An 11,245-nucleotide genomic window follows, 5' to 3' on the forward strand; every position below is an offset into this window, starting at 1 on the left:
ATAAACTCAAGCAGAGGGTGAGCTCCTCTGGTATTTCAGGATGCTTGAAAGCGGTCATGTGGAGGACCAAATAAATAAAACTGAAAACAGTGGGAACCATTTTAGGAAACGTTATTGGATAGAATAGGAAAGGAAGATCTTAGAGAACAAAGAGGAATCCAGCACGTGGCAAGCAAATATCTTCATACAATTACTAGAATTTCATACAATAATTTTTATTTCCCTATGCATATTTTTCAGTTGAAAGTTCTCTCAATCTTTACTGTTTTTGTGGTTTGAGAAATTCTATTTTTCATCCAGTTTATAATTCGGTTGTGACGTAAACTGTTTGTGATTGGCATACCTCTTCACTCTAGAAAGCCACTAAAAATCAGTTACCAACATCTGCATGAACTAATTTTTAAAACGTTATTAGTGTTAGATGCTGGCCCTTTAGCTTTATCAAATGGTGACTTGGGACAAATGCACTCGCCATTAGATACAAAATTTTACTGGATATTTAACATCAGAAAGACAAAAAATTCAAATGTCTACGTTTTGAAAAAGTTCTGAAATACATGTGAAAGACTTCCTGTAGTAAAGTTTGAATGACTAAATGTAATAATTAGGGACATTAAAATGATTTGAACTTACAAACTTGAGTTGAAGTTAATATTAGTAACTCTAAAATCGTATAATAAATAACACCGTAAAATGGAGAAATGGTCATAAAATGTGCTTTTAACTATCAAATACTTTGCAATGTTGATTGAAAAAAAGTAGGTTTTTTACAGCACCAAATATTTATTGCCTCTGTAAACTCTTCATACTTATTCAAAAAATAAATGTATGTTGTTGCTGTTGCATTGTTTCTAATACAGGTAGAAATAAAAATGTTATTGACTTAAAAGATTCAGCGTTCTGTGAACGATTTAAATTTTAGCCAAGTTCGTAATGCCCGAAATCAAACTCCAACAAGGCACCAAGTTCATTGACGAACTGACTAAATAAACCGAAACCCGAATAATAACTGTGCACATACTAAGTGTGCACAATTGCCAGCTGAAAAAAAAACGAACTTCTCGGAACCCCTCCGAGTGAACAAACAGCGCGAGGGGAATGTTTCACCCATCAAATTTACTGTACAAATGTGCAATGAACGAAGTAGTTAGAATCGGTAAAGAGAAATATCAAAGCCAGCTTTTTACCGAAAGAATCGCTTTGATGTCACAAGCCGCAATAAGAGCGAAATTTGTTTTTAGAAGCAAAGCAGTTTACAGAACACCCCNTAACAGTATTTAATCATACAGGGGGTATCAATTTGAAAACTGCCCACCCTTAACATCTTCCTTGCGGTTAAAAATATCAAAAATCCGAAAGGCGTGAATTTTGTTTGTAAGGGGGACATCTTAAATAAATATTTTTAGCCTTCTTGTTGCAACCCACTAGAAGGGGTAGATGTCACCCTTAGAATCTTAAATGGGAATGGGTCAAGTGGCATATCGTTTTAAAGGGCGTTCGATTTTCTTTTCCATACCCCTTTAAGATTCTGAGGGTGACATGTTTATTTAAAGTATTCCCCATATAAACAAAATTCACGTCTTTCGGATTGTTCATATTTCTAACCGCAAGAAAGATATTAAGGGTCGGAAGTTTTCAAATTGTCACTCCGTATAAATTGAAAAAATGCTGAGAAATATCATCATACAGCATGGAAACAGACATATATGACGTTATTTTTCAAACAACAGGTATCATTTCTAATCCCGAGCATAAATATTTTTGCTATATTAACGATAACTTGAGTTTCGCGTAACATTTGTGTTTCTCGTTTACAGAATCAAAAAAACACGTATTATTTGTGACCCTGTTAGATGAATTTTATAAATGGAAAACGTGTTTCCACAATTCACGTTCATTAAATATCAGGGCGACTTTTACGAAAAACACTCTCAAATGTTTCAGATAAAGGAATTGCTGTACCTGTCTCGTCTAGTATAAATCGTTTCTGGCAACCGGACAAGAAAAAACACGTTCCGTTAATAGAGGGAGATCGTTTTTCCTAAATTAGCTTTACCCTTTTCTGTTAGTCTCTTCGCAGGATCCATTTGTGGCTTGTCAAGTCAAGACATACGTTCTGAAATAAACAGGGTCCTCGAAACATCGATTTTCCACTGAACAGGTTTAGTTTCTTTTCAGACTGGAGATTTACAAAAAATTTGCAAATATTTACTACAAATTAACTCGTGAAAGCTTCAGTGCAGTGTCTATGTGTGTGTAAATGGAAAACACTTTAAATAGTTGTCTATTTACAATCGTTTACGTTCAGGAGCTCATTTCAACCGTTGGGCTTAATAGCAGGTAAATCGGTTTGATGGAAACATTTTATCGCTACACAAAACATTGCTTTGAGCGTTCTTGCAAGCGCTAATCATTTGAAGCAGTCTCGCTAATCATTTGAAGCAGCGAGATTTATATAGGATATGTCGGTTTTCTCAAATGGAAATTTCCCTAAGATCCGAAATTTTAGAGACAGGCAAATGATTAAAGTTCCTAATTTTCTATGCGTTTGGACAAACTATCGCTCTATCAGCGACAGCGCGCTTTCACACATTTTTCATGCTTGTTAAAACTCCACTTTGTTAACTTTTTCCTTGATATGGGTACGGCGTGTCGTTACTGATTTCGTGTCATACAAGCTTACGCCAACTACACCTAAAACTGATAAATGTTTTTCCTGCAGCTTCATCGCTGACAATCGCTGACAAATTTCGGTATTGGAGCGGTTGGAAAGCTCTTGTTTCAAATAGCTGAGTTGGTATGTGAGTGAGTAGCTCAAAAATTAAACATCCTAGCCTTTCAAAATAAAGCTATATAATGTAAAATAGCCGATCCACATATACGCGTATATTATTAAAAGCAATAAAAGTTGCATCTATAATATTGGGCTTCCCTCAGTCATACTTTTATAGAAAAGAGTTGCTTCTCAAATCGAAATTCTGCTATCCCAGGAATGAATATGGAGGTTCTGTATAAAAAATTGTAAAACAAAATATAAATCCAACTAGGTAATTTGAAATTGTATGCACAATACTCATATGGTACATCTGGTACGTATGTTTGTGTGAATTTTTTTCAATCAAGCTCTTTTGCAAAAATGACACTGATTCGAAATTTCAATCAGTTTGAATAATTGCTTTCCCATTCTCGAAAACTAAGCATCAGCCCATGTTTTCATAAAAGCATTTTTTGCTTTTTGGCAATCTACAACTGTAGAATGTTTAGTACATTCGCTTAATATCGTTTTCCCTCTTTAATAAATTTTTAGGCACCAACTTTTACTGCGTTATAATCGTACAACCTTAATAAATGTTAATTTTTTAAATGTTTTTTCTTAACTTTAACTTTCTTAACACGAAAAATAATTCAATCGGTATCATGAAAGTGATTGGAAAATTGGCAAAAGCCAATTTTTTTAAATTTTAAATTGGCAAACACGAATTTAACGGTTAGGTGTAGTCACTTAATTTTTTTTATTATTCAACTGTCAATTTATTGAATGCTTCTTACATATTTAAGGCTGATTGCAATTTTTCGGTTCATTAACTGATCTATATCTAATTTGAAGCATTTTACAGAAAAAAATTTTCATTTTGAATCAATTTAACTATCGACAACTACCTATAGTTATAGATTTTAAGACTTTCAGGGTGAGCTAAAATAAGCAGAAACCTTTGAAAAATCGGTAGTATTGGAAATACCACATAAATGTTATCATTACTCATTGTCAGCAAAAAGGGTAAAAGCCATAATCTATGTTTATGTTCAGAGAATTCGACTCGTAATTTTGAGTAGCTGATCTAAGCATAAATGGTTAAGCTCAACCGAATATACCGATGAATTTTAGTCTCACAAGAGAGCCTTGAAGAACTCGTTGTATCAACAACATAATAAAATACGTTCTGCTTGTGTTGAAATAAATACATAGTTATTTTATTTCAATGCCCTTTCCCTATTATAATCTAATAGGTAGTTTACGCTTAACAGAATTGTTTTAATAATTTCTGAATTGAATAAAATTGTTTGATTTTTGTCGTAAAGTTTTAATGAGCTGCGTAATAAACTGGCATAATTTATCTCGAAGGATTTTAACTGGAAGAAATTAGGAAAAAAACAGAACTGTTTCTTTACAATTGGCAAGAAGACGTTTACAATTGGCAAGTTTGAGCTTCTTTTTAAAACAGTTTTATGCAGCTTTAATTGCTACAATGAAATTGCATTTTGCTCTATTTCTTACGTCTTTGGATTTTGCCCTATCTGTTACGTTAATTTTGCCTTAACAGTCGTGATATGACAAAGATAAAAAAGTTGTGTGCCATTTGACCATCGTTGTAAAGAACAGAACATCATAACGTGTTGAAAATTACATTTAAAAACTGTAAATAATTCAAATGTAATAAAGTATTGCTGGTAAAAAATGACTCAAACATCTTGGGGGTTCAGATGCCTGGACACCGAGTTTTCATATTTTCGTAGGAGTATTTCCCATATAGATTGAATTCAAGGTTTTGATTAACAAATGTCTAATTATTCAAACGCATTAAACCTTTCCATTATATAAAAAGATTGACTTCCCCAAGATTATTGAACATCCTAAAATACAACTGCAATTTAATGAAAACATATAATTGTATGACTTTCTATTTTTAATCTTTCCCACAGTATTTCTGTTCTATGCGTCGGGGTTTGTCGCTATAAGAGAACTTGAACTTTTCTTAGAGGAAATTTGAAAAATTAGGAAAAGTACTTTACGCATTTCGTGAATATGACTGAGTATGGGAGTACTTAGTCTATCAAGTACATAAAGTCTTCAATATTATTTATTTTTAAATTTTTTGTAACTTAAAAGTATGTATTTAAGGCACACTTAGGCTCAAGCTGTAAGAGATTTTTTAAGAAATGCTCTCTTACAGCTTGAGCCTAAGTGTGTCGCAGAATATCCTCTAGGTGATAGTTCTTGATTACTTTTTGATAAATAATTCGTTCTTATTGCGAAATGGGAGCACTATTTATCAATCTGTAATAAAAGACGTGAGGAAATTCTGTCTTTTTTAAAGACAAAAATTTTTGAGGCGAAATACCCAAAAAGAAGTTTGTAAAAAATTAAAAGTATGTATTGTTTTCAACTATAATTTTTTGTATCGTCGAACTTCTTGATCACGTTTGCCTCTTAAGAGAAGTAAACTAGTTCTATGTTCAATGCAGTTTCCTTTTATACTTTAAATCATTGTGTCTTTAAACAGTTACAGTTAACGATTCCTGGCTACATGACTAGTTAATACTACTAGATCAGGCAATCGGTTGAAAAGTTAGCTCGTTAGCGTGGCTTAAAAAAACTTGATTTTGGAAACTTTGCCAGTCCATCAATGCCAAATGTTAGTTCAACAACACATTCGAGTATCTAATTCATGGGTAATCAGTCATCATCGATTAACACCAACGCGTCATCCAGCATTTCGTTGCTACTACGAAAACATGTGCTGATTTCTGCATTTATAGTTTTGATTTCTTCACAAATATTGATGATTATTTGCTTGAAATTTGGAATCAGTTGGGAATTTAGCGGAAAATATCGAATTGAAATCGAAAAAAAGAGAATCGAAAGCTCGTAGGTATTGTATATAAACATATATTCCCTATGAACATTTTCGCACAAATTTAAAATTGAAATATTTTCGACCGTAACGTTATAGGGTTTCCTATTTTATACCTTTGGAAGTTTAGCAACTCTAATGTAATAAGTTTTGCATATTTAACGAGTTTTCTGTTTATTATAGTTTTTCGGTTTCCCCCATTTTCTATTTTCAACAATTAGTTGAGCTCATAGCAAACTTTCCAGAAGCAACCATAATTTCTTCTAAGATAAACGTGTATTTGGACATAAAACACATGTGTGTTTCTTTTTTCTTTTTGATAAGTACATTATTTACGGAAGGTAGTTTACTACAAATCCGACTTTGGATTGGATCACATAAAAATTCGTTTCCGACGCTTTTATTATATTGAGGTTCTTTTCCGTCAGAACAATGTGAATACTCTGTACAAGATCGATGTTCCTTAAATGAAAACACCGGAAACCTTTCACGTTAATACTGTAAGCCTCAGATTCTGGAAAAGTTTATATTGCTCTTTAAGCAGCTCCAGCTTTTCTAAACAATTGCTTCCCGCTTTGACACGCCACGCTTTTCATTAGCTACAAAATATTACAGCATTTTATCCTCATAGTTCAATTTAGAAGGCTGCTAAAACAACCACGAAACACAACTAGACAACTAGGTAGAAACAGATTTATAATGTTTTTCAAAAGTAATTCAGTTTTCACTGAAGAATTTCGAACAGTTTGAAAATAAATTGTTTAGCAAAACGTAAATGAAACAATATAAAGGCTTCCAAATTTTCATATTTGGCATTCTCGATTTCTTAGGAGATACATCGACAAGGTCTTTCCGCCCTTTTAATATTAATCCTCATTTGGGCAGTTTATATTTACTACCACTTAAAAAATCGGTTGCTTGTTTTAAAAACTAAGTATCTAATAATTTTTAACATTTTGCTCACTTTTGAGTTCATATTTGACCAGCTTCTAATAATATCCTGATTGGTTTTAATGTGAAAATTTACTTACTGAACTTCATATTACATTAAAATATTTGCGTTAGCCCTATTATCAAGTTTTAGCCCTATTATCAATATTAAATTCAAAAATGACATTTTTGTAAAATTAGTTGGAACAAACAATTTGTTCTCTTTAAATTACTCAAAAAACACATTTGTCTGTGTCATCTTGAAGCAAATAAAGTTGTTCTGCCGTCCGACAAGTCTACAGAACTTTAAATCATTTCTACACTATAATATTTTGCACTTCCTTACAAATCCTATTGCACTTGTAAGTATATAAACTAGATGTTGGAGCAAAATAAAATGTGTAGTAATACGCCTAAAAAATTCACGATTTTTCCTACCAATACTGCAAAAGTTATTACTTTTTTTAAACTCTATTATTACCAGGGCCATTGATATTTACGAAATAATAGCAGGGTTTTAGGCATTGTTTCAAACCAAAACACTTGAAAGGTTTCCGATTTTCTTCTGCTAATTTTTAATTAAATTAATGACTATTTGTTGGCAGCAAATTTTAAACCGTAATTGTAGTTTATCTGTAATTTATAAATTTAAGCCGCTCATCATATTTTGGGTTATTTAGCATTAACGGTTTGTTTTCGGGCATGCAAAAGAGCGGATGCAACAAAACAATATTTGCAGAGAATAAGGGAGATTATTCAAAACCGGAATTCGTATTAGCGATCCCTAATTTAGGTAAAATGTATTTCACTCAGTTAAAGAAAATTTACCGCCCGAGGAAATACAACTTTTCCGCGCCGCATTTTTTTGCAAACATTAATGAAGCACGTCTAAATCAATCTTTCTCGTAATTAATTCCTAATGCCTTCGAGCCTTTAAATTTTCTATCCACTTTCCTTTCCGTGAAATATTTTCGGAGTAAAGACAAAACTCCCGGTTTTATTTCGAAAAGTTTTATTCCCTTGGAAGGACCCTCAGTTATCTTCTTTCGTGTGGATTTAGGTCCTCCAGGTAATCCGTTACGTTCATACATGGGGGCAAATAATATTGATGGGATTATAACTTTTCCACCGTTTAAGTTTCAGTTGATACATCGGATATTTTCCTTGGTTGGCCTAGAAGGTTTATGTTACGTTGGTGTTGCCGATAAACGTGATTTACTTCGATAAAAACTATTTTTATTTTTCTATTTTAAGTGTTTGGGCAAAAAATTGTGTTTACCTTGCATTGGGGTACTGTTCATACGGGGTGAGCCCTACGTTAATAACATATTTAATTTATGTAAAAGTCATTTTTATACCGCAATGTAAAGTAAGAAAACTCATTGAAAAAGCCGGTCGGTTTGGTTCATGCACATGTAATGGAAATTTGCATCTGTATGGGTGTTCATTATTAGAACCCCTGAAAATGGTTAAAAGAGCGAAAATCGAAAGTTACTTTTATCGAGTTTTGAGTAAACATTACGCACTGGACATCCTAATATAACCTTTTGTACCCTATAACTTCTTTTGTTCTTGAAACACGCAGCAACCTTTCTCCCTTCTTCTCTGTTAGATAAACTGTATTTGAATAAAGTGAATTAATTAAGCATTAAATTAATCCCATTTTTAAAGCATTTTTTTCTTACAGGTTAGTCCGGGGAGTTATGGACGTAAATGTTAATATGCGAGTGGGCATTCATACAGGCAGAGTCCATTGTGGCGTACTGGGACTTCGCAAATGGCAATTTGATGTCTGGTCTAATGATGTAACTTTAGCTAATTACATGGAAAGTGGAGGAATTCCTGGGTAACTATACTTCTATACACCGAATTTAATGTACAGCAACTTCGTCACAGCGTAAAATATTAAATATCAAGTTGCACAAATATTCGTCACAGGCGAAGAAGAAAAGTATTTCCACTATGCAAACGTGGAGTGTGTTAATTTACTAGCGAATAACACATTTGCATTGGCTTGGGTGCAAACCAGCCGGAAAGTGTGTAATTCTGTCGACATTTCAATGTAGTTTTATTGTAGGCAGAATTAATTTATTAGTTTTTATTATACCAATTTTTTTCTAGTAAGTGCCCTAACTGCAATTCTACAGTCTAATTTGGCCACATTTATTAGTGAGTGCTGTCTGTTTCCATTATGTTCTGTCCTGTAATTGCTTTGCTACATTTCCGCAAAGATTACCGTATATATTCTGATCTTGAAAGACTGAAATCGTGTATCACAAATGATTTTATTTCTGTATCTGTCTTGTTAAAAGAGTTTATTATTATTTCGTTGTTTAGAGCTGTTTTCATTTTACTCCTTTGCAAACATTTTAATTTTGAATTTATAAAGAAAACGAAAATTTTCAAAAGTTTGGAATACCTACAAGGCGGTAGTTATTTAACACTCAACAAGCAAAAAGCTTTTGACAAGGCAGTCGCAGAGTTCAGAGTTTTATCTAGGAATAATCCACCTCAAAACATTAATAAACGTTCTTAAACGACACCCGCTTTGGACCTAAAATTTTAAACGTTTAAAAAAATATTTTTTTCACGCTGCAAATCTGACAGCCACGACTACATATCTGAACAATATTATAACTTTAAATAAGTTATCAAATACTAAAGAAACTGATTTGAGGTAATAACTTCTTTACTTAGATCTTTACCAGGTACAAGGCAAGTGTTATATGCAATATAAGCTTAATAGTTCGCTGAAAGTTTTGACCTGTTTTCGTCTGAAGAAAAATATAATTTGGCATAAAGTAAGCAAGTTATTGGTCGATTAGCTAGATCTTGGATTACAAGGAATTAATCCGAATAAGCGTGGAAAGTCTGAAGAATTTTTAACTGAGTTTGATATGAAGTCTCCGAATATTTTAGTCATTCTTTTTGAGGTGTCTTCAGGTTTTTTATTTATTTTGAAATTATTGCTACTTTTATTAAAATTATTAATTTTGTTTTACTGAATTTTACTCTGCACTTTAATGGATTTAAATAAAAACAACCAGATGAGAAAAAGACCGTCAAAAATTGAGCAAGCAATCCACCGAGTTTCTTTAAATTCAATAATATAAAACTGACAAATGTTGTTGGCTAATTTACATATTTTCCGCCTTTCGTTTTGTCTATTTACAATTTTAAATTTCGATTGGCTAAATTGCGCTTTCTGCTATTAATTCTAATAAGGACCGTTACAAGTTTATCAGACAGCAGCAATTAAAGTTTTGTAACTTAAAACTATCCGAAATACTTCACCAAAAGAAGACATTAAATGATTATAGGATACGAAACTGTATCGCGGTTTTTTCAAGAACAAACAACTTTTTCAAATTAAAAGTTTTAATTAAATATTTATATAGAAAAGATTTTAGTCAAATGCAGCTGTAGCGCACTTATTTTCGTAGTTACCCCCCATTAACAACCGATTTCAATTAAAAGCGCAGAAGAAAAGTTTTTCCAAAGGATTTTTCTGAAAATTTACGATGTACTTTCAATTTAACACTCGAAACCTTTAAAACTAGCATTTTTTTTCTCTAAGAATAATTTATCTCGCTCGGAATATTTTTACCGAGTTGACACATTGCGTGATGGTGAATTTATGTCTTCTGAGATAATATTTGAGTCTCAAATGCACTGTTAAAATTTACCATGTTATTATTTATATTTGACCATTTACGGTCTTTAATCCTTCAGCCTACAGATGCTAAAAAGAGCTTCAGGGATCTAAGTACGGGTTTTCTTCAGTTGACGGTGGATTTGAATGATTTGATTTTTTCTGGACACTTGCATTTGAGAAAATTAAGTTGTTGGTCGTACTTTATTATTTTTTATTATTGCTTAAGTGGACTCATTTTATTTCGTTCACTACTTAGCAGTACAGCAGTATAAAAATATAAGTATTACAAAGTTTTAAACCTTGTGTAATGGGTGTGGATTACCTCCGAATGCATAAACTTGGATTTTTCTGGAAAGTTTCATAATTTATTTCAGTTTTACTTAACGATCCTAATAGGCAATTTTGTGTTCCAAGTGTTTGCCTTTCTTATGCTAATTCCATAACGCAACTTCTTATCGTTTTACGAATGGAATATAACAAATTTCATAATTATGTATAAGGTACAGCTTAAACTGCTTAATAGCAAAATCGCCGCTCTAAACATAACTTGCCGGTTTGCTATTAAATAACCTGCTGTTACCAAACTCTGTAGTTGCTCAGCTTTGAGGGAGCACGCATTAGCATACGGTAGAGGGATCGTATTAGCATATTTGAATTCTCTAAGGAATTCGTATATGAGAGAATTATATTAATAACTAACCGGATTTAATTAATTCCACTGGAAAAACGAAGTTTACATAACCCTGGGTTGCAAGACCAACTTTTGACAATGAAGATATTTTTCTTTATTTTTAAAAACAATCATCCTTTATAACATGGAATGAATATTGACTATTTCCTGGAATCAATTTAAATATTTCATTTATTTCAATTAATGGAAAGCTTTCGCATGCAGCCTATGTGTACATTCGCAATATTAAAAAATGGAAAAAAACATGTACCCGGTTAACTTGATCTAAACAAAAATAAATTAATTTTCTCCCTTTTTGCAAATAGCTTAGAAACGGTGCTTCTCAGAACTAGGGCA

At 32.4% G+C, this 11,245-nt stretch overlaps 1 protein-coding gene and 1 long non-coding RNA gene across 4 annotated transcripts in view; one reads left to right on the forward strand and one right to left on the reverse strand.

Moving 5' to 3' along the window:
• LOC109540307 (adenylate cyclase type 6) overlaps positions 1 to 11,245 on the forward strand; it is a 232,004-nt gene that overhangs the window by 190,635 nt on the left and 30,124 nt on the right. For both annotated transcript variants that reach the window (XM_048665026.1, XM_048665025.1), the window contains exon 15: positions 8,251 to 8,409. In XM_048665026.1, coding sequence (XP_048520983.1) covers positions 8,251 to 8,409 — 159 coding nt within the window. The remainder of the gene's footprint in view (positions 1 to 8,250; positions 8,410 to 11,245) is intronic.
• Positions 1 to 11,245, reverse strand: part of LOC125503896 — a 309,807-nt gene that overhangs the window by 189,616 nt on the left and 108,946 nt on the right. The window lies entirely within an intron of this gene.

Source organism: Dendroctonus ponderosae, unplaced genomic scaffold (genome assembly GCF_020466585.1).
Source record: "Dendroctonus ponderosae isolate FM_Combo_2020 unplaced genomic scaffold, Dpon_F_20191213v2 Dpon_F_20191213_3, whole genome shotgun sequence".
NCBI classification, from domain to species: domain Eukaryota; kingdom Metazoa; phylum Arthropoda; class Insecta; order Coleoptera; family Curculionidae; genus Dendroctonus; species Dendroctonus ponderosae.